The sequence below is a fragment of the Hemiscyllium ocellatum genome, chromosome 8 (assembly GCF_020745735.1).
Source record: "Hemiscyllium ocellatum isolate sHemOce1 chromosome 8, sHemOce1.pat.X.cur, whole genome shotgun sequence".
NCBI classification, from domain to species: Eukaryota; Metazoa; Chordata; class Chondrichthyes; order Orectolobiformes; family Hemiscylliidae; genus Hemiscyllium; species Hemiscyllium ocellatum.
Window position 1 is genome coordinate 77,511,929 of NC_083408.1, and position 24,978 is coordinate 77,536,906.

Below are 24,978 nucleotides of genomic sequence, written 5' to 3' on the forward strand. Positions count from 1 at the left end.
GGATGAGATGCTCCATCTTACGGGAAACATTCCCTGCTCCGGATCTTCCAGGACACATCCTCATTCCTATTCCCAGATATCCTACAGCACGTTCTCATCCTCGGCCCTAGATGTCCAGGTGCACTCCCATTCCTGGATATTCAGGGACATATTCCCGTTCACGGCCCCAAAACCCTGTGCAATATTCCTATTCCTGGCTCCAGATCACCTAGGACACTTCCAAGCAGCATTCACAGATCTCCCGGTGCACATTTTCATTCTTGTTTCCAGATCTCGTAGGGCACATTCTTGTTTCAGGATCCCCCAGCACACACCCATCCCCAGATCTCCAGGGACAGATTCCCATTCACGGCCCCAGATCACCCTTGAAATATTCCCATATTCTGATTTCTCTCCACAGATACTGCCAGACCTGCTTGAGCTTTTCAAGCAATTTTTACTCGTGATTCCTATTCTTAGATTTCCAGGGACACATTCCAGGCCCCAGATCTTCCAAGACAATTCTCAGCCCCGGATCTCAGAATCACACTTCCAGATCTGCAATGACATGCCCCAATATCTTCAGGGACATATTTTCATTCCCAGCTTCGGATCTTCAGTGAAACATTCCTATTCCCAGATATTCAGTTTACTTTTATTACCAGTTCTGGATCTCAAAGGATACATTATTATTCCCAGATATCCAGGGGTTTATTCTGATTTCTAGCTCTGGATCTCCAGAAAAACATTCCTATTCCCGAATATTGAGGAGTTTATTCTCATTCCGAGCTTCAGATCTCCAAGGATACATTCCTATTCCCAGCTACCCCAAGAGTTTATTTTCATTTCCAGCTCCGGATCTCCAAGGATACATTCCTATTTCCAGATACTCATGAGTTTATTCTGATTTCCAGAGAAACAGTCCTATTCCTGGAAATCTATTAGTTAATTCTCATTCCCTGTTGTGGATCTCCAAGGACACATTCCCATTCCCAAATATCCAGGAGTTTATTCTCATTACCAGCTCATGATCTCCAAGGATACATTCCTATTCTCAGATATCCAAGAGTGTACTCTGATTTCCAGCTCGGATTTCCAGAGGAACATTCCTATTCCCGGAAATCCATTAGTTTATTCTCATTCCCGGTTCCGGATCTGCAAGGGTACATTCCTATAACCAAGACATCCCAAATGTTTACTTTCATTTCCAGCTCATGATCCCCAAGGATACATTGCCATTTCCAGATAGATCCAGGAACTTATTCCCATTCCCATTCCCAGCTCCGGATCTGCAAAGGCACGTTCCCATTGCTGGCCCTGGCGCTCGCGCTCCGGGTTCCACCCGGTTGCCATGGGGAGGGGCAGTCAATCAGGTGACGTCGCGGTGTTTCCGGTGGGTGGCTTTGTGGTGTCGTTCCAGTCAGTGTGCTCGGGCCAGGCCGGGCTGGCTACGGTTGTGCCGGGGACCGGGTCGGGAGGAGAGGGACCGCTCCTCCGGCGGTACTCCTGCAGCTCGGGTACACGAGCGGGTCAGCGGTGGCGAGCCGGAGAGCGGGCTCAGTAGCCAGGCAGCAGCCCGGGATGAGCGCCGCCGGCTCCGCGCTGACGACAAGACGCCCAGCAGCTTCGGCGGAGCCAGGAAAACGGGAGATGAACAACGCAGTTGAGCAGACGAGCCCTCTTCCTGGGGCTGGGCTTCAGCTCAACTAAAGGCTCAACTTGGGGGTTTTTTTCGCAGAGGGAAGGAGATTTTTTTTTTCTGTTGGCGGTGGGAGGTGGTCGCCCGATTGAGGAGAAGTTATGACCAGCTGGGCCTGAGCGCTGCATTCGTTTTTTTTTCTTTTAACTTCAACCGTGAAAATGCCAGTTCCTGCCTTTTTAAATGTGAAATAAATCACTGCTTTGATCTCTTTCGGGTAACTGGACGCTGCACACCAGTTGCCTTTTCAGGAGGATCATTTTGAGAGTCAAAACTTGGGAGATTAAAATGTCAGCGAAGGTTCGCCTGAAGAAGTTGGAGCAGTTGCTCCTGAACGGACCTCAGATGAATGCAAGTTCAATGAGTGTGGAGACTTTGTTGGATATTTTAATATGCCTTTACAACGAATGTAGCAGCTCGCCCATACGACGGGAAAAATACATTGCAGAATTCTTGGAATGGGGTAAGCATATCCTTAAATGATCTTGTTTCTAATGGCATCGTGCTTTCAGCTGCGTCCAGATTCAAGAAACAGCTGTTTGTTTACTTTTGTGGAACAGCCTGAGCGGAATATCGCTGATTTTCCTGCTGAAAAATCACAAGATGAACCGTTCCCATGCATGTGTAGGGTTAATCAAAATTCTAAATGAATAACTCAAGATTTTAATGTTTTGTTATGATAGAACGTTTCCAAAAATGCTGCTGCTTTTATAAAGGGGGCACGCATCTCCTGCACTCCTTTCTGAAAATGGTGAGCACCAGTTTCATCCACTGCTGCTGTTGCAGTCTGTTTGCTGACCTTTTATTTATGAGTACTTCATTGTATGTACGTTTCACAATTCTAAGTCAGTAGGTGAGCATGTGATAGGAATAAAAGATGTGTATTTCTTTAGCTTATAAATTTTATTATGTAACTTTATAGATATTGCTGAGAGCAGTCATAAGATGTTAACAGGGAAGTGGTAATAGTTTCATTATAATTAAATGACCACTCTCTTGTATGTTCACAAGCTAAGAGGATTCACTTCCCAGCCTATTCTGTTGACATGAGTAAGAATCACAACTGAAGGGTGAGCCATTGTATCTGTTGAAATTGATTTTTAACTCAGCTTAAAAAGGAGGCATGTATTAAATGGTAACAGTTTGGCAGCTTGAACAGTTCCTTTTCTAGCAAGGTATCTACAGTATGATTTGAGGTCTGACATCATTGGGTGGTGCTAGTAATAAGTATGATTGGAGGTTTAATATGATCATTGCTGCAAATTTCATGTGTACTATTTCAACATGTAATTGGACCATTTTCAGTCGTGAATTTCTAAACCGTTTTAAACTGCGATAATCAGAAATTCAAAATAGTGTACATGCATATGTAAATACGTTTTTAATTGTGGATGAAAATTTTTATTGTGGAATGAATGTGATCTCTAAATGAGAAGTCTTCAAATTTTCCAACGTATTTGCATGTGCCACATGAGATTATTTTAATTCAATTTAAAGATGATCAAGATTTTGAAAGTAACAACAATTTTGGTACTTACAGTAGTTAACTTCTGGACCTTTTTTTGTATTCCATAGTTTTTTTTCCTATTGTATTAAACAGTCATGCAGATTATTTAACTTCTAAAGAATCTTCACTAGTCGTCTTAATCCACCCATTTAGTCAGATTATGACACATTCTGGAGCAGGTGGTAACCCAAGCCTTCTGCCCCAGAGGTAGGGCACTACTTCTGTGCCAAAAGAGCCCTCTTTCACCATGTCTTAATTACTTAAGATATTAATGTTAAACATTACAATACTTGTTTGTACTGTTTACAACTGAATAGTCTACCAAACTCCAAATATATATATTCAAGCATATGAACCATTTTAAATCGAATATATAACTTGATAGTGAAACACTTCTACTTGATAGGAAGAGTTTAGTCAAAAAATCTCCCAGCTGGAATCATCTCATCAAACCTATCTGAACACCTTTACAAGTACTTGTACAAAATCTTGCAGAAATCCAAGGAAGGGTCAACCCCTTTTGCTTTGTTTTGAACCTTCTGACAATGTTTGGACAAACCTCGTATGCAAGTAGAGATGTATGGAGATGTACAGCATGGAAACAGACCCTTCGGTCCAACTTGTCCATGTCGTCCAGATGTCCCAACCTAATCTTTGTGGACCTCTCGGTCTCTCTAGGGGCTCCTACTTGATTGCAGTACATGGAATACCTCATTGATAGGTCATTCGTTTGATAGGGATGAGAATTTGTAAAGATGTGATTGTGTATGACAAAAACTGAAATTTCTGGCAGACTCAGCAGGTCTGGCAGCATCTAGAAGAAAGCAGAGTTAACATTTTGAGTTCAGTGACTCTGGCAGTCCTGAGTTCACCAGCAATTTCAGATCTCCAGCATTTGCAGTTCTTTGTTTTATATTATGTAACTGGTATACACTGATTTATACCGCATGAATGTGACTTTTGAAAATTTTAAAATTTCATATAGTATGAAATGTTATAATATGAACCATGAGCAGTTTTGTTGTGATTGATAAAACTGAGTGGCTTGCTAAGTCATTTCAGAGGGCAGTTGAGAATCAACCACATGGCTGTGTGTCTAGAGTCATATGTAGGCCAGACCAGGTGAGGATGGCAGATTTACTTCCCAGAAGAACATTAGTGAGCCCGATGCACCTTTCTGACAATCCTAGTCATCTGTAGATTCTTAATCCAGATTTTTGTTTTAATTGAATTCAAATTCCACTATTTGCTCTGATGGGGCTTGAACCCAGGTCCCCTAGATATTAGCTGAGTTTCTGGTATAATAGCCTAGTGGAATTATCGCTAGGCTATTGCCTCCCCTAACCACTGTTGACATTCAGTAGCAACGTTGTGTATTATCTGCAAGATCTGCTGCAGAAGTTCACCAGAGATCTTTATAAAGCACCTTCCAAATCCACAACCACTTTCGTCTTAAAGGATAAAGGCAACATGTACTGTACCTGGGAATAGTAGCATCTGCAAGTTCTTCTCCAAGTCACTCACCATGCTGACTTGGAAATGTATTACCGTTCCTTCAATGTCACTGGGTCAAATTCCTAAAATTTCCCTTCCTAATGGCATGTAGAATCGGTGATTCATGGGACAACAAATTGTCCCATAAGTCAATGTTAAAAAGTAGTACGTCATCCCTAAATGTACCACAATTCATTTATCCATTACTCTTACAATTCAATTGAGAAATTCTTAATAGTTACTTAAATGTTTTTGAGTAAGTGACTGAATAAATAGAGAGAATGCAGTGGATATACTGTATTTGTATTTTCAGAATGCATTCAGAAACTTGTTTCTTGACAATCTTTGTGCAAGTTGTTTAGACAAAAAATATAGTAGTGGAATCCCCCGAGGGGCTGTGCTGCAGCACTAATGTAACTTCAACAGAAGGATTATATATGTGTTTGGATTTCTAACTTGATTTCGTGAATGGGGAGGCCACATTTGAAGTTTACCATTTGAAGAGTTGGTTACTAGGCATTGCTTGACTTGACAAGGTTTGGAAGTGGTGTACCTTAATGGATCAGTGCTCTGTCCCCATTTTTCTTTTTGATACGCATAGATGGTCTAAACTTGTGCATAATCCTAGCTGTAACACCAGAGTTTACTGATGAAAACAAAATCCAGAAGTTTTGTAAACAATGAAGAAGCGAGATACTGGAACTATCTTCACTGAAGCACTGATGTGTGGGGGTGCAGGTGTTAGATTTGGGTGGACAAAATTAAAAATCACAAACACTAGGTTATAGTCTAACAGGTTTATTTGGAAGTACTAGCTTTCAGAGTGCTGCTTCTTCATTAGGTAACCCAGTGAAGGAGCAGCACTCTGAAAACTAGTATTTCCAAATAAACCTGTTGGACTATAACCTGTTGTTGTGATTTTTTTTTAAACTTCACTGAAGCAGATCATATGAAATTTTGTGATATTATTTTAATATCACTGGGAGGTTTTGTAGGAGCTTTGTACTATCATTAACATTTTCTAAACCTAAAGGCTGATGAGCCACCATGTTTGTATTGACTGATGGAGCAGGCTCAAGGGAGCATATGATGTACTCCACGTATTTCTTATGCTCGTATGAATAGAAAATTGTTTCCTTGGATGGGGATTTAGCAATCTGTTGTAAATAATTTATAATTATCACTTAGGATGATGATAACATTTAGGACCAATTTCTTTATAAAGAAATTTTCTGTATCAAATCTTCCATCAAGGTAAAACTGGCTGCATATTTGTAGTAGTGGAAGATTGAGGGCAAGTCAATGGGAGTAGTTTTGGATAAATCTAATAAAGAGACCGGACAAATATAATGAACTGAATGTTCTTCTATGCTGTCAGTTTCTGTAGTTTTATGTAAATTATTCACAATCAAAGATAGAAGTTCACTGAATTTCTTTTTTGACAAAAAGTCTGGTTTGAATAATAGGTGAATGAAAATTTTCTATTGCCAGTGGTTACTATTTAACAACATCAGTACCATTTACATTGTAGACCACTAAAGTTACAATATTGTATATTGCTAGTGATCTTGATCTTAGTTGGAGTGAAATAGTTATTCGTCAGTTGTCTTATTTGGATTTTTTAATAGAATACCAACTCATCAAATTCCAAAATTAAGTAATGAAATGAAATTTTAATCACAGTAATCTGGAGTTGTTTATAGTTAAAATATTTTTGTGACATTAATGGGGTTTTGTCTGGCTCACATCTGTTCCATTGTTCTCAATTCTGCATTGTAATTGTTCCACTGAAAAACAAAATCTAACTTTTTTTACAAAGTCACAGCAATGCTTAAGTTAAGCAAAACTCCTAACAAGCATAATTTCAAATTGATCCTTATGTAACACCCAGCATAATTTTGAAATATTGGATGAGTGATTGTGCAATCTATTAGTGGTGGTTGAAAATATGGTTTTTGGAATTGGTTGGATTATTTATTCGCCATTATTATAAGGTAGTGAAAAAAATGCAGCTGCTCTTTTTTAAAAGTCTCATTTTTTTAATCAAGTAACATCAAAACTGCAAACATTGTGAAATGTGTGAGTATATATAAAATTTATGTAAATAGCCTTGGAATTGGGTATACTGTATTGGAAAGGCAGAGTGCCATGTATAATGCAAATTTGTATTTTTAAAAGTATTTGAAATAGGATTTGATATTGAGACTTGTTTACCTTTTGATTTCCTTTGAGTACCATTATATGAGCATGCATGCCTGCAGTGCATTTGCTATCTCAATTTTCAGATTTGAAATTGTTTGTAATTCAGATCACCTAAGTTGGTAAATATGTTCCTGAATGTGTACATATTGAGTGGGACTTTTGTCCAAAATACTGGAGTAGGTCCCTTTACAATCAGTTTCCAGCTCAAAAAAATGACCACTATGAGGTTCCTTAACCATAAATGTAGTTGTGTTCATGTTTGGTCTCTTTATCTCTCAAGGAATATCTAAGAAATTACATCACAGCATGGTTGGGACTTGAAGAGATGATGACTAACAAAAAACAGTTGTTAATCTTACTTTAAATGTGCTGCTTTGTTCTTTGGCCTGAACACATTAACAAGGCCAGAAATTTATTTACATTTGGAAGTTATGAACAACCTTTATGATTTGAAAATCTTCTCCTTATCTTTTAATTACAGATAAATGGTTCTCTTTAACCTAAGTTTTCCATTTGCAGCAGCCAATGAGTAACATACAAAAAAGATGGGAAAAGATCATGAAGCCACCCATCCAGACATGGTGCAATCACGTACATTTTTGACCCACCCCAACCATGCAAAAGCCTGGGAGAAGCAAATAAAGCAGAAAAACCTGCGGCCAATTCAGAAAAAAAAACTCCTTTTGTGATTCCCTAAGGTAATCAAGCAAGGCTCCTGGAGACAGTGTCAGTCTGTAACTCCAATTAATCCCAGCTAACTAGCAACCTACATGCTGTAACTAGAATGCTGTGTTTGCTCAGGGAGTTTTCATTTCTTATTTTAAGACAGGGAAGAATCCAAAACCATTGCATGTTTTGGCAGTTGTCGAGGGCAATACTTTCAATGCAAAAATAAATGCTGACTTATGTATACTAAGTGTTTTTATGCATAGTTGGTGGATCCTTTGTTGCTATTCGTAATTAAATAACCTATTCAAACTAACTGTAAATCTTTTATTTTTAAAAGAATCAATCATTTAGATTACTTACAGTGTGGAAACAGGCCCTTCGGCCCAACAAGTCCACACCGACCCGCAACCCACCCATACCCCTACATATACCCCTTACCTAACACTACGGGCAATTTAGCATGGCCAATTCACCTGACCCGCACATCTTTGGACTGTGGGAGGAAACCGGAGCACCCGGAGGAAACCCACACAGACACGGGGAGAACGTGCAAACTCCACACAGTCAGTCGCCTGAGACGGGAATTGAACCCAGGTCCCTGGCGCTGTGAGGCAGCAGTGCTAACCACTGTGCCACCGTGCCGCCCTCAAATCATGTCCCCTCTAATCCTGCATTTTGAAAATGAAATAACCCTGGCTATTGTACCTATAGAGAAGGACCAAGCTTTTAACATTTCTGGTTGATAAGCTTGTATCAGAAGTCTCTGCTTTTGTTCTAGATTTTTATCATCTATATTTTATTTTCTGCTACACCAAGGTTTGAGGTCCAACATAATTTTGGGTGTTTTTCCAGCATATTGACAATCTGTAAGGAATAGAGGTAGACACAATATTTCAAAGTGAGATGTGAAAAATACTATTATGCTTGTGTAGTTTTTATATTCCATAGTCTCAATGAAGAAACTCAAAATGCATTTGCCTTTCTGTAGTTGCTCCACACGTTGCTTAATGCACTTTTTTAATGAGTTGTGACAATTGGGTCATTGACTTCCTTGATTGTGACCAGTTTTTTTTTCCAAATGTAACTGAAATTTATTATTACAATATGCAATTTTTATAACAAAATTTCATATGAAATGATTCAATTCCACTGAACTGTCAAATTATACCAAGTCTAACGGTCATGTTTGTAATTGAGCCAATGACTAAATTATATTTTGTTTTGCAATGTGCAGTGGTTCAATTTTTGAAGAAATAAGCTGCAGAAAGTAAGAACTACATATTGTTTTCTAACTGTTGTTTACCTGGTAAGATTTGTGTGAAATTAGGAAGTGATTGGTGAAAGATAATTGTGGTGGGTTGGGTGTTCAGTCTTAACTTTGGCCTGCTTTTCTGCAAGAGATTGATGCGATAAGTATTTGTTCAAAAGCTGCTGTGCCTTCAAATACTTAGAAAGTAATTTAATTGTATTTTATAATAATAATTTGCAGAAAGCATTCTTTTGTTTATGGTAGACATTTTTCTATAAAACTACTGAACTGCCAGTTTAAAATTTGCACTCTGCTGTCTTCTCAAAGTAGGAAGTATGTAGACAATCCAGCATGATACTTTGTTTAGCATATACAGCCACTAGCATTTATTTCATATCATTGAAAAAGCAAGAGGACACAGTACACCTAAAGATCAAAGGCCACTAAATTGCATCAAATTGTTACTTTCTAGATTGAGGTTAAGAGCGTAAACGCATTCTTTGGATTTCATCACTGTGGCATAGGCTATGAGTACTTGTATGATTTCTGCTCGAGCAGTTCAGTTTTTGCTTACTCATTCCTGTGGTGTAACCATCATTGGCAAGGCCAGCATTTATTGTCCTTCTTCGATTGCCTTTGAGAGGATGAGTTGCTTTCTTGAATTTATGCGGCCTATGTAGTACACTGTATTGTCAGAGATGAAGTTTCAGGATTTAGACCAAAACTCAGTGAAGTAATGTTGTGTACAATTCAAGTCACAATGATGTGTGACTGGAAGGAATTTGATGGTGGCCCCGTGCACCTACTGCCAGAGTCCTCCTTGATGGTACAGGTCGCAGATTTGGAAGGTATAGTTGAAAGAGTCTTGTTGCAGTGCATCTTGTTCATGGTACACAGTTAGCAGTTAAGGTGTTTGATGGGTCAATCAAACAGGTGCTTTGTATGTCATTGGAACTGTCTCTATCGAGGCATATGTATCTTCCACTGCACATGTACATCGTGGAAATACTTTAGAAGAGTTGATAAAGATGAGTTGTTTGTCCCAGGGTTCCCAGGTTCTGGCCTCCTCATAACCACAATATTTATATAGCTGATCCAGTTCAGTTTCTGATCACTAGTAATCGTCGGGATATTAATGGAAGTTAAATGACTGATAATGCCATTGAATGTCAAGGGAAGATGTTGAGAATCTGTCTTGGCTGACGTAATCATTGGCAGTATATGGCATATAATTGTGCAAATCTGAATATTGTCTGAATCTCTCTGCATGGGGACAGTCAGTCTGATTCGGTGTTTAAAGAGTTGCAAAGGTCCTGAACATCATCAGCGAACATCTCCATTTTTGACCTTAAGGAGGAAGGTGAGACATTGAAACAGCTGAAGGTGGTTGGACCAAGAACCTTGAACTCCTGCATTAATGATCTGCAGCTGAAATGATTGGTTTCTAATAATTACAACAATGTTCCATCGTGTTGTGTATGACATGGTGGTGTGTTGAGTGAAAGTAATGCTGGACTGCTCCATTGAAAGCTTTCCTGTTGCTCTGCTCAGCTGCTCCTTGCTAGATTTACACGCAGCCTGACCTCCAGTACTCTATACTGTAAGAGTTCCTTAAGATCACCATTGGCCCCAAATTCTCGAAGTGTGGGCGGCACGGTGGCACAGTGGTTAGCAATGCTGCCTCACAGCGCCAGAGACCCGGGTTCAATTCCTGACTCAGGCAACTGACTGTGTGGAGTTTGCACATTCTCCCCGTGTCTGTGTGGGTTTCCTCTGGGTGCTCCGGTTTCCTCCCACAGTCCAAAGGTGTGCAGGTCAGGTGAATGGGCGACGCTAAATTGCCCATAGTGTTAGGTAAAGGGGTAAATGTAGGAGAATGGGTGGATTGCGCGTTGGCGGGTCGGTGTGGACTTGTTGGGTCGAAGGGCCTGTTTCCACACTGTAAGTAATCTAATCTAATCTAAACATTACTGTTATATTAAAGAGCAGAAGTACTTATCAATGAAAGAAAAAGGGGGGACTGATCACATCTTTCACCTAGTTCCCTGTTTTGCCAAACTCCACTCTCGAATGCAGCAAGGTTGCATTCCATTGCTTGTTCTGAAGGGAAATCAGTGGTTATGGGGAAAGGGCAAGAAAGCAGATCTTCCTATTTCCTATGGTCTTATGGAGGTTTTCCCTTATTCCTGTCGACTTACACTTTGCTAGGGCAATTTGATGCCACAATTCCGTCAAATGCTGCCTTGATATCAAGAGTAGTGACTTTTATGTCTGGAATTTAACTATCCTGTAGATGTTAACACAACGAAAGGACAAGTTGTCAAAAAAGTACTAGAAAACAGTGAAGAGGATGCCATGATAAGTGATTAGATTAGATTCCCTACAGTGTGGAAACAGGCCCTTCGGCCCAACGAGTCCACACCGACCCGCCGAAGCGCAACCCACCCATACCCCTACATATACCCCTTACCTAACACTACGGGCAATTTAGCATGGCCAATTCACCTGACCCGCATATCTTTGGACTGTGGGAGGAAACCGGAGCACCCGGAGGAAACCCACGCAGACACGGGGAGAACGTGCAAACTCCACACAGTCAGTCGCCTGAGGCGGGAATTGAACCCAGATCTCTGGCTCTGTGAGGCAGCAGTGCTAACCACTGTGCCACCGTGCCGCGGCAAGAGAAGGAGGAAGTTGTGCCATAAATATCTTTAAAGTGATGAAGCAGGTTTATCCTGATACTGGCATCTTCTCCAATTACATCATGAAGTTGTTTATCAGCAAAATGTTTGAGCCCATCATATGGGAAGCTTCTCACCTGGCCCATTACAACCAATGCAGCACCCTTAACTCCTGGGAGATCCAGTGCGTCTGCTGCGGCCTGAGGAGCTGGCCAAGGGCGCTGTGTCAGCAGGAACAAAGGTGTGACCAGGTACACCAGCTCCAAGTGAAACATCAAATTTTATTTGAAAAAAAAACACCAAGCAGTTGAATGGTCTTTTTAGAACACAGACTAAACTTGGATGAGCAGATTACCACTTTTTACTATGACTATAAGACATAGGAGTGGAAGTAAGGCCGTTCGGCCCATCGAGTCCACTCCACCATTCAATCATGGCTGATGGGCATTTCAACTCCACTTACCCGCATTCTCCCCGTAGCCCTTAATTCCTTGTGACATCAAGAATTTATCAATCTCTGCCTTGAAGACATTTAATGTCCCAGCCTCCACTGCACTCTACGGCAATGAATTCCACAGGCCCACCACTCCCTGCTGTAGAAATGTCTCCGCATTTCTGTTCTCAATTTACCTCCTCTAATTCTAAGGCTGTGTCCACGAGTCCTAGTCTCCTCGCCTAACTGAAACAATTTCCTAGCGTCCACCCTTTCCAAGCCATGTATTATCTTGTAAGTTTCTATTAGATCTCTCCTTAATCTTCTAAACTCCAATGAATGCAATCCCAGGATCCTCAGCTGTTCCTCGTATGTTAGACCTACCATTCCAGGGATCATCCGTGTGAATCACCGATGGACAAGCTCCAGTGCCAGTATGTCTGGGATGACTACTTCCATTAATTTGATTCAGACTAGACTGGTAGATCAGTTATCACTCATTGGATTTTTTGTGGGCAGGACATGCATAGGTGAATTTCCATACCATCTCTCAGATTCCAGTATTGTAGCAGCTGAAGTAACTTGGTTATCACAAGTTCTGGATCACAAGTCTTCAGTACTGCCACTAGTATATTGTAAGGATCTAGATTTCGCAGCTTCCTGTGCCTTCAGCAATTTGCTAATGATGACTGCTAACTATAATTTCAGGGATCTCCCATGGAAGCCAAGATGAATCATTTTAGCTTAGATTAGATTACTTACAGTGTGGATTTACTGAGGGCTTGTGGCTGAGGGTGGTCATAAATGCTTCACCCCTTATTTGTTTGTGCTGACTTGTCAGGTTTCCTCAGCATCTAGGATGGTGATCTTTCTGGAGCTGCTTCTTTTTGATTAGTTATTTAATTGCCCTGTATCACTCATAATCAAATGTAGTCAGATTGCTGACCTGTGATCTGAGTAACTGTTTAGCTGTATCTATGTTGCTTTTGATGTTTAGGCTGGACATAGATCTGTACTGAACTTCACCAGGTTGGCACATTAGTTTTATATGTCTAATGTTGCTCCTATTATGCTCTCCTGGACTCTTCATTAATCAGTTTGCTCCCATTGTTTGATGGCAATGGTGGCATGAAGGCTATGATGGGCCTTGAAGTTGGATACAGTTCTACTGCTGATACGTGTCCAATTTTGACCTGCTGTGGTGACATTTGACACAGTGGAGACTGTTTTCCATGTGATGACTGGATTTTGTCTCCACGAAAGTTATGCGGTGGACACTCTCTAATGCTGTCATGAGCACATCCATCTGTGACTGAGATTGGTAAAGATGCGTCAAATTGTTTTGTTTCTTTTGATAACTTTATAATTTAACATTGTTCTAGGAATGGGATGACTGCGTATTTTGATGGTGGACTATCTAATTAATCTACTGTAGCCTTGCTGGTCCTTCTGTAATGGCTTCAGGTAGGGGATTCCAAGGTATTTACCAATTAGAGTCAACATCTGTGGTGGCATAGTGGTAATGTCACTGGACTAGCAATCCAGAGCCTGAGGCTGGATTCAAATCCTTTCAAGGCAGACGGAGAAATTTGAAGTCATGGAGCTGTACAGGCATGGAAACAGGCCAGTCGGTCTGACTTGTCCACGTCGACCAGATATCCTAAATTAATCTAGTCCTGTTTGCCAGCATTTGGCCAATTTCCCTCTAAACCCTTTCTATTCATGTATCCTTTCAGGTGCCTTTTAAATGTTGTAATTCTATTAGTATCACCACATCCTCTGGCTGCTCAATCCATACACCCTCTGCGTGAATAAGTTGCACCTCGAGTCCCTTTTAAATCTTCCTTCCCTCACTCTAAATCTATGCATTCTAGATTTGGACTCCTTACCCTGGGGAAAATGCCTTAGTTATTCACCCTATCCATGCCCCTCATAAACTTCTATAAGGTCATCCCTCAACCTTCAACTCTCTAGGTAAAATAGCCCCAGCCTATTCAGCTTCTCCCCATAGCTGAAACCCTCATTTCTGAATCTTTTCAAGTTTCACAACACCTTCTCTATACCAGGGAGACCTGAATTGAGCATAGTATTCCAAGGGTGGCTGAACCAAATATAGCCGCAACATGATTTCCCAACTCCTATTCTCAATGCACTGACCAATAAAAACAAGCATACCAAAAACTGCCTTCACCACGCTGTCTACCTGAGACTCCAGTTTCAGGGAGCTATGAATATGCACTTCAAGGTCTCTCTGTTCAGCAGCATTCCCCAGGACCTTACCACTAAGTGTACAAGTCCTCCTCTGATTTGCTTTTCCAAAATGCAGCACCTCACATTTATCTAAATTAAACTCCATCTACCACTACTTGGCCCATTGGTCCATCTGATCAAGATCCCATTGTAATCTGACGTAACCTTCTTTGTCCATTACACCACCAATTTTGGTATTATCTACAAAGTTACTGACCATACCTCCTATGTTTGCATCCAAATTATTTTTGAATTCCAGAACTTTTGATTGACTATAAAAGGAATTGGTCTGATGAACACCAAGTAACCATTGCCGATTGTCATTTAACGCCCACAATTGCTCTTTTTAAAGGAAGGAAATTTGCTGTCCCTTCTGATCGATCCCACATGTCTTCAGTTCCACAGATACATGGTTGATTCTTAATTGCTTTCTTGGGCCACTATGGATGGCCAATAGATGCTGGCTTAGCCAGTGACACCCACATCTGCAGGATTTGGAAAGCATTGATATGACCGTATTTGTACAACATTACTATTGCCTTTCACAGTAAAAGTTAGGAAGGGGAGTGAGACCTTCAGAGTAACCTTGATCAGTTCACTATATTGCATCCTCTAGCCAGTGATTTGAGAAGGTAGATGTTCAGTATGTTAGATTGTGTCAAGCTTCTTGAGTGTTGTGGCTACACCCATCTAGGTGACTGATGAATATTTCTTTGCTGAATTGAGCCTTGAAGCTTTGTGTGGAGGGTCTAAAGATCCAGGATGGAGCCTTGCATTGCTTTTGCAGCTACCTGTCACTTGTTTGGATGTTTCCCAGGCCCTGGTGTAGACCGGTGGGAGCTTATTATTGGAAAAGCTAAACTGTGAACAGCTGCATGCCTAACTTTCTGATTGAGGGAAATGTGACAATACTTGTGACAAGGAACCATCACTGAGGAACTTCTGTATTGATGTTTGATACTTGACAACTAGATTTTTAAAACAATCCTCACTGATGTCAGTTTTGCTGAAGTTGCTTGTATACAAGGGTGATGAAGTGAATTCAATGCCACAAGGCAGCAATGCAATGACTGTCATCATTTATGTTTATCAATTCTTTTTGAAAAAGAAAACAAAGTCAAGAAAACTTGTCACAGCTTTATTTTGTTAATTTATAATACTTCTCTGTAGTAATTAGTAAGTTTCACACTTTATTGCTGCGCATAATGTGTATTGTTTTGTACTATGAGTAACCATCCTATGAAGTTTATTAAATTTCAGAGATGGTTTGCATGATATACTACAAACTATTAGTTTAGACGTTATCTCAAGGCATCAGTGAATTTGGTCTATTTTTAAGTACTTGTTGAGTCTCTATTTGTTCCATGACTTGAAAATCTAATAGTGCCAAGATTTGTGTAATTTATTATTCCAGAATAAGAGCAGAAAATGCTGGAAATATTTGGGTCACACAGCATTTGTAGAGAGAGCAACAGATTTACCATTTCAATTATAAACTTTACATCAGAACTGACTGGCCATGAACCATAGACTGATAACCTGCTTTATTTTCCCATCAATTTCTTTAATAATCTAGACATTGGGGTAATACCAAAATTGGAGGTGTTGTGGACAGCCGAGGTTACAACAGGATCTTGATCAGATGAGCCAGTGGGCTGTGAAGTGGCAGATGGAGTTTAATTTGGATAAATGTGAGGTGCTGAATTAGGCAAAGCAAACCATAGCAGGACTTGTACACTTAATGGTAAGGTCCAAGGGAGTGTTGCTGAACAAAGAGAACTCGGAGTGCAGGCTCACAGCTTCTTGAAAGTGGAATCGCAGGTAGACAGGATAGTGAAGAAGGCATTTGGTATGCGTTCCTTTATTGGTCAGAGTATTGGGAGGTAAATTGTGGCTGTACAGAACATTGGCTAGGCCACTTTTGAAATATTGCGTGCAATTCTGGTCGTCTTCCTATCAGAAGGATGTTGTGAAACTTGAAAGTGTTCAGAAAAGCTTTACAAGGATGTTGCCAGAGTTGGAGGATTTGAGCTGTAGGAAAGAGGTTGAATTGGCTGGGTCTGTTTTCCCTGGAGCATCAGAGGCTGAGGGATGACCTTATGGAGGTTTATAAAATCTTTAGGGACACGGATAGGATAAATAAATGAAGTCTTTTCCCTGGGGTGGGGGTGCAGAACTAGAGGGCATAGGTTTAGGGTGAGGGGGGAAAGATATAAAAGAGACCAAAGGGGCAACGTTTTCACGCAGAGGGTGGTACATGTATGGAATGAGCTGCCAGAGGAAGTGGTGGAGGCTAGTACAATTGCAACACTTAAAAGGCATCTGGATGGGTATATGAATATAAACGGTTTGGAGGGATATGAGACGGATGCAGGTGAGTGGGACTAGATTAGGTCGGGATATCTGGTCGGCATGGACCTGCTTGTCCGAAGGGTCTGTTTCCATGCTGTACATCTCTGACTCTGTAGTAATTAAGAGCTTTACATTGATAAAATTGTTGCTGTTCTTCACTTTTGCGTCAAAATTTAAATCTTTTTAGCTTTGGCACCAGTTTAATAGCAAGAGGGCGGCACGGTGGCACAGTGGTTAGCACTGCCGCCTCACAGCGCCAGAGACCTGGGTTCAATTCCTGACTCAGGCGACTGACTGTGGAGTTTGCACGTTCTCCCCGTGTCTGCGTGGGTTTCCTCCGGGTGCTCCGGTTTCCTCCCACATTCCAAAGATGTGCGATTCAGGTGAATTGGCCATGCTAAATTGCCTGTAGTGTTAGGTAAGGGGTATGGGTGGGTTGTGCTTCGGCGGGTCGGTGTGGACTTGTTGGGCCGAAGGGCCTGTTTCCACACTAAGTAATCTAATCTAATCTAATCTAATCTAATCTAAAAGAAATTCTTTATTTTTTGCTAACAGTACTGAGGTTCTTGTAATTTTTGAAGTCTTTTGGCAAACTCAATGTACCTTTTCGAGATGTGTCATCTACATTTGCTCTCAGACACTCCCATTGATTCTCAGGAGGGGGGATGGATTGTGAATTACTGTGCAAAAAGGAAACCTCAACATACTGTAGCTCCGTTTATTTATTATAGAGCAATTCTAAACATTTTTGAACCTGCTGGAGATATCTCATGGGTGATAGGATATTACTGAACTTGGTCTTATCTGGAAATGTCTGAAGGCTTTTTTCATAATGAAAGTGCTGGAAAAGTTCAGGTCTGGCAGAAGGGAGGATCAATTAAAATTTACTAGTTGAGTAGGACTACTTTGGAGCCCTTTTTATCTTTGCACAGACTTGTTCACAAAACCTTTGGAAAATTGGTTATAGCTGACCTTTTTCTTTTGAAATTGCTGCAGAATTGGTTTGGTATATTCATTTGTTGTTTGGATAGTTTATTTATGTGAAGTACTAAAAGAATAAGATAAATTCAGATTGGGTTTAAACTATTTCAAATTAACTTTTTAATAGTTTACATAATGAGACATGTTTTTCAGGGGACAGGAATGTTCTTTAACAATGTTTTCTACCCTGTAACGTAATTGTGCTAGGCATCAGTCAGGCATTGTTTTCACCTCCGTCAGAATCTGACAATAGCCAGGTGATTTGCCTTCTGTTTTTTACAAGTAGAAATAAATTTTAAATCTAATTTAGTATTGGTGATTTGTAGTCTTAACTGTGCATTACAAAATAAGACGACATTAACTTGATAGCTTGAGAATGTGCTCATTCAGTGAATAAGATACTACTATTCAGTGTAGGTTGAATCTCTCATGCATTAAATCAGTAAAATAATGTAATTTTATTAAAAGTTAAGCGTCTACTTCGAACTTGGATAAGTTTATACTTGACCTCGGAATATGGTTTCACATTTAATGCAGCAGAAACAGCTGTCTTACAATAAACATCCTACAGCTAACTGATTCGAGATTGGCTGGGTGATAGTCACATGCTTTGTGAAAAATATAATCTATCTGAACATTGCCCAAAGCAGGAACTTGACTTTCACTGACCTTTAATTTGAAACTTAACTGCTGAGGAAGTTTTCTGTGAACTGGGTGTGTATTGGCAAAAAAAACACAATGTTAGTTTACTGGCATTTGAGAATAAATATAATTTACTACCCAGCACCACCACACCTCTTTGGGAAATGTCCAAGCAAGGATAAGGGTGTGTGTATTGTTTTGCTGTATTTTCTTTTCTGTAATAAGTCCTTTTTAAAAAAAAAAATCCAACATTGAAAGTTTGTTTTTCCTATGCAAAAGGTCTCACTATTGGGGTCTCTTTTTTTTTTACAAAATCTGATCATTATTAGGTCTGTTTAGAACCGCATTGGAATCACTATATAAATTACTAGCTGCATCTCAACATGTCCAAACAAGTACATTACAACAAAAAAAATCAAAATTTTCAGTATCTTCAGTGCTGTGTTTTTCTGCAGTGAGTGCTGCTTTGGGTACGCTGAATGTAAATTGGAGTTTAGGAAGTGGGGGAGTTCAATGATGATGGAGGGGTAGGAGCACCCTCCAGTAATTGACTGTTACTTCACTACAGGGAAAGAAGCTGGTTACAAGAAATTTACTCTATTGCTTCTAGTTGTAATAGTTTCCTAATGTTTCGAAGGTCAGTTTGGCAGCAGAATATATATCCTGTGAGTTGTGCGAATTCATGGTGCAAGAAGTGTCACTGGCAGCAGAAGTGTGGACTCTAGGTTTCAGAAGTCGAACGATGGCTAAAGTGAGTGTTGTGCATCCATGAAACTGAGAAACAGCGTGTTTAGCTCATTTAGGGAGGCAGTCATACTGCAGGTAGCAACATACAGGCAGAAATGGAATGGATAGTTGCCAGACAGTCTTGAGAACCAGGCATGCAGTGCAGAAGTTCCCAGAATCTAACTTGCATGGTGGTTGGTTTTCTGCTTTGGACCCACGTAGTTCTGTCTCACCAAATACATAACACTCCAGTCGCTATTTAACTCAGAAATGTTGGTGGTGAGCCAGAGGATTGGGAAAGTTTCAAAAACCAATAAAAGACAAGCAAAAAGTAATATGGATAAGATAGGTTTTGAAGGTAAACTTACAAGTAATATCAAAACTTCAAATATATAAAAAGGAACAGAGAGGCCAAAGTTAACATACTCACCTTAGATGGTGAGTCTGCAGAAATAATGGGGAACCAGGAAATAGCAGAGGAATTGAATGAATACGTTGCATTAGCCTTGGCAATAGAAAATGCTGATAACATTCCAAAATTACTAAATAATCGCAGGGCAAAAGGAGGAGAGGAAATACATACGATAATCACGAGCAAAAAGTGCTAGGGAAACTAATAGGGCTAAGACTGAAGTCCTCTTGATCTGAGGATCAAAAGTTGCTACATTGACAATGAATATATTGGTAGTAAGCTTGCACAAATTTTTAGATTCTGGAAAAGTTCCAAAAAGTTGGAAAACTGCCAATGTAATACCTTTGTTTAAAAAAGGAAGGAGACAAAAACCGATAACTATAGGCCAGTTAGTTTGATATGTTATTGGAAAAAGTGTTGGACTGAATTGTAAAAGATCCAATAGCAGAGCATTTAGAAATAATTTATATAATCAAGTAGAGTCAGCATGGCTTCTTGAAGGGGAAATTGTACTTGACAAACTGAATAGAATTCTTGGAAGTACCACCAATCAAAGCATTTCATTGATTGACTATTAGAAGACAGAAGTGGGATACAAGAGGCATTTTCAGGATGGTAGTCAGTGACTAGTTGTGTGCCACAGGGATCAGTGCCTGTACCACAGTTATTTACAGAATGGTATTAATGACTTGCATGAGGAAAGTGTATGTGCTGTAGCGAAGTTCGCAGATGACAAAAAGAAGTATATGAGGATAACACAGTCTACAGATAACAGGCAGGTTCAGCAAATGGGCAAGAACTTGAAAGATGAAATATAATGTGTTTAAAATATGAGGTTATGTTCCTTGGCTTGAAGAATGGAGGAGATGAATATTATTTAAACAAAGAAAGACTGCAGAAAGCACAGAGGCATTTGAGTCCTCTTATGTTAATCACAGAATGAGCATCCAGGCTGAAAAGTAATAGAGAAAGCAAATGGAATGTTGGCCTTTATTTCAAAGGAAATAGGGTAAAACAAATCTTGCCAAAACAATACATGGCTTTAATCAGACCATAGATGCAATATATTGTGAGCAGTTTCGTTCCCCTTATCTAAAAGAAAATGTTGGAATGGGAGGCAGTCCAGAGAAGCTTCACAAGGCTGATCCCAGGTATGGAGTGACTGTCTTAGGAGGAGAATACGTTGAGTGCCTTGGACCTACCTGTTGGAGTTTATAAGAATGAGAGGCTGCCCTGTTGAAAAGTATGAGATCATTGGGTGAGTGTGGGGATGGGGGGAGTTGGTTCTTGACAGCTTAGATGTGCGATACTTGTCTTTCCCTTGTGGGACAATTTATGACCATTGGCATAATCTTTCTTATCTCAGAAGGTAATAAATTTTGTGGAATTCTTTACCACAGGGGTCTTTAGTATATTCAAGGCTGAGAAAGACAGATTTTTAAACAGTAAGGGCATTGAAGTTTATCATTAAGGGAATAGTTAAGGTGGTTAAGAGGAATATCAGTTCAGCCACGGTGGAATACATCTGTTGAGTTGAATGGCCTGCTTCTGCTCCTTTTTTATGGTCTTATCTCTTGAGGAGGGGAGGCGTAAGAATGGAAGAGCAATAGTGACCGAGGTTTCCTTAGGTGATCCAGTAAACATTTTTGTGACAATAAAAAACATTCCAGGATGGTGTGTTGGCTTCCTGGTGCTACTGCTAAGGATGTCAGAGTGGTTGCAGGAAAGTAAACAACTCGAGATAACAGTGCAAGTTGTACGATGAAACTAGGCAGCAAGAGGGAAGAAATCACAAATGCATATTTTAGGGAACCAGGGCCAAGATTGAAATGCGGAACCTGAAAAGAGCAGTAATCTCAGCACTAATTGCTCCCAGTCTCATGCAACAGTGATTTTGAGGTTAGGAGGATTAATTGTTTGGAAACATAAGGAGATTTGTAAATCCTGTTTTAGAGGGTTTGAAACTAGCTTATTGTGGATGGGTGTCTGAAGGTTAGTGCAACTGGAAAGAAGTAAAGGTGAAAGTTAAATTAATAGGCAATTGAAATAAAGGTGAACATCAACAAATGTTTCAGGCTTGCTCCTGGGCCTCGCCAAAGTGGAATTAAAAATCTAGGCAGTGGACCATGCATGAGGTCACTGTGCATGACTCTGTCCGTCCTCCTTTTGTTCTTACAGCTGTAGTCAGGTGTCCATTGATGTAATAGAGGACTTTAGATACTAGTGGGTGCTGTAGGTTCTGGGGTGCATTTGGTTAATATTTTCATTTTAGTAAGTTTGTGTTTACCTTTTATTAGTTTCCATTAAATGTTTAAGTTTTTGTTACAGTATCCTATCGGGAGCTGTTTATTCATTTTTTAATTCGTCTTTAAAAGAGTAAAGAGTTAAAGTGCAGAATATTGCCAGGAAGCCAAAATTTCGGACACTTTCTCTGAACATATGCATCATTCATAATAAAGTAGATTTAAAGAGACAAATATAGATAAATGGGTATGGTCTAACTTCCAGTATGGAAACATGGCTGTAGGGTAACCTGAGAATTTAAATACTCAGTTTATTTGATATTTAGGAAGTGTGGGGAAAACACCCCACTGATAATAAAGGATGAGGAAAGTACATTAGTGAACATCTTGCGTAGGAAGAACAAAATGTGGAAGTTTTGTTTTTGTGGAGCAAAGAAACAGCAAACATTGATATCAGTAATTTATGGGCCATCAAGCTATAATCACGGGATTAGTGAGACATGCAGCATGGTTCATACAATACCCATTGGTGACATAAATCTGTGTATGGATTGCGTAAACCGAACAGCCGCAAATCGTGTGATGGATGAATTTGGCTGTTAGTGATCAGTAGGGGAATCGAGGAAAAGGGCGGAAAGGTGGACATGAGAAATGTTGGATCAGTCACTATCCTATTGAATGGCAGAGCAGGCCTAAGGCTTGAATGAAAAAAATACATTAAAAGTTTTAATAATACTCTTTAAAGAACCATTACGTAGTTTACAGCAAACAAATATTCCTACAAGGCACTATAACTTAAAATCTCAGTAAACCATAACTAAGTTAAGGCATGCATATAATTTGAAAGAAAAGGCTCATGAAGTTGCCAGAAGTAGTATTACTGAGGTTTGACAGGAAAACCAAGGAACAGGTGAAGAAAAGGGAAAAAAAAGTGAGATTATGAATCATTAACTAGCTAAAAAAAGACTGTAAAATCTTCATTAGCTAAGTAAAAAGGAAATGTTTGGTGAAGGCAAAGACAGTCATGTGAATTTGTAATGGGAAATAAGGAAATGGCAGAGAAATGAAATTATTTTCTTTGTAGTCACCTAGGGGAAAATATGAAAAGTCTTACATAATTAGAGCACTAGGGTGAATGTGGCATTTAAGGCCATTAGTCTTAAGAAGGTTGTGTTAAAGATATTCATTGGACTGAAGTTTGACAAGATTCTGGGATCTGATGTTTCACATCCCAGATTGTTGGAAAGGTTGGTATGGCATAGTAGATGTGTTAATAATAATCTTCCAAAATTCTATGGTTTGTGAAATGGTTTCCATAGTTTGGAAAGTAGCAAATGTCATTCTATTACTTGAGAGAGGTGGAGAAGGCAGGGAAGCCACAGACGTGTAAGCCTTGCAATATTATTTGGAAAAATGCTAACATTTACCATTAAAAAAAGGGTTTGATTATTTTTAGATTATATTCCCTACAGTGTGGAAACAGGCCCTTCAGCTAACATCAGAGTCACACTGAAAATGCCAAATCACAATTGTTATTCAAGTCTCCATTTATCAATGCAGGGGCGGCACAGTGGCTCAGTGGTTAGCATTGGTGCATCACAGTCCCAGGTTCAATTCTAGCCTCGGGTAACTGCCTGTGTGGAGTTTGCATTTTCTCCCAGTTTCTGTGTGGGTTTCCTCCGGGTGCTCCAGTTTCTTCCCACAGCCCAAAGATGTGCAAGGCAGGTGAATTGGCCATGCTACATTGCCCATCATGTTAGGTGCATTAGTCGGTGGGGATTTTGAGGGTTTTATTAACAGAATTGATATTGGGGAGTCAGTGGACCTCATATTTGAATTTTCAGAATGCTTTTGATAAAACATATGGGATAGGAGCAAAAGAGTATCTGTAAGCAGGCTTTAGCAATTCACAGTATATTGCAATGATTTGAATTTGGCACCAAATGTCCCGTATCAAAGTTTATGGATGACACAAAGCGAGGTGGAAATGCATATTGCAAGGAAGATGCAAAATAGTTTCAAGAAGAAATAAAAGACTGGTGAATATGCAGATGGGGTATAGTGTGGAAAATGTGAAATTAGAAAAATATTGTCTAATATGCTGAAAATCTGAAAAACCAGGTCTTGCAGTATGTGTGGAGAAAGAAACAGAATAAATGTTTCAAGTCTGGTATGACATTTCTTCATAACCTCACATTTTCTGAAGTAGTTATCTATTTTGTTGGAGGGACAGGTATGTAGTTTAATACTTCAATGGTAGAAAATTAGAAAGTATAGATGTACAAAAGGATCTTGGTGTTCTTCCCACTGAAGACTAACATGCAGGTGGAAGGAAGGCTTATGGCATGTTAACTTTTATCACAAGAGGATTTAAATCGGGAGTAGTGAAGTCTTGCTTTGGTTGTACAGGAGCTTGGTTAACCTGCACCTGAAGTGCTGTTTGCAGTTTTTGTTTCCTTACCTTGCAATAGAAGGATCACAATGAAGTTCCTCAGACATGTTCCTGAGATGACAGGGCAGTCCTGTGAAGAGAGCTGGGAAAAACTGGGCCTGTATGCTCACTAGAGTTTGAAAGATTGGGAGGTGATCTACTTGGGATGGACAAGGTCGATGCAAGTATGATGTTTCCTCCTGTTCAGGAGTCTAGAGCTAGGGGATATCATTTCAAAATAAGGAAGAAGCCACTTAAGATCGAGAAGTTTTCTTTTGAACTTGGGCTGTGAATCATGAGAATTTGAAATTCTCTACTCCAGAGTATGTTTTAAAGTAGAAATTGACAGATTTCAAAATACCAATGATATAAAAGGATACGGGGATGATGAGAGGGCAAAGGAATTGAAGTAGATGATCGGCCATGATCATATTGAATGGCAGGAAAAGCTCTATGGTGAAAGGCCTCCTCCTTGCTCCTATGTTCCCATGCATTTCCTCAAAGAATGATGTGACCCTCCAAGTCACATGCTACATTCCAGAGGAAAGGAATGAGGAAAAATAGTTTATCTGGTCACTTCAAAGGCATTCCGTCTTCTTGCAAGCAATGAAAATAATTATCAAACCCTCTTCACGTGTGATTAATAGCCTCTACTGCAGAGTATAATAAAGAACTTTGCACAATAAAATATAGCTAAGATTAGAGGATTTTAGAGGAGAAAGGCCAGTAAAAGCCAAGAGGTAGTTTGGAGGAATAGAAGTGTCAACGATGATTTGTCAGCAGGGGTCGATTGTACCAAATTTGAAGGAGAGCTGGGTCGATAGAAGGAAAAACGATAATCATATCAGTGCACATAAACTATGGTTAAAAGGTCTACTGTTTTGTGTTGAACAATGCAAACTAGTGTGGATTCCAATTTAAACAATTAACAAATCGATTACAGATTTCTGATTTTTAATAGAGTCCTGTTGGCGAGTCTGTCAACTTTTGAGCTTTTGTGGAAACCATGCAACTGTGGAGAAAATTAA

General features: G+C 39.8%; 1 protein-coding gene across 2 annotated transcripts in view; it reads left to right on the plus strand.

The window, feature by feature from the left end:
• The first annotated feature begins 1,373 nt into the window (after nt 1-1,373).
• Nucleotides 1,374-24,978, plus strand: part of cdc42bpb (CDC42 binding protein kinase beta (DMPK-like)) — a 210,350-nt gene continuing 186,745 nt past the window's right edge. For both annotated transcript variants that reach the window (XM_060829247.1, XM_060829248.1), the window contains exon 1: nt 1,374-2,141. In XM_060829247.1, coding sequence (XP_060685230.1) covers nt 1,967-2,141 — 175 coding nt within the window. In that variant the 5' untranslated portion in view covers nt 1,374-1,966. The remainder of the gene's footprint in view (nt 2,142-24,978) is intronic.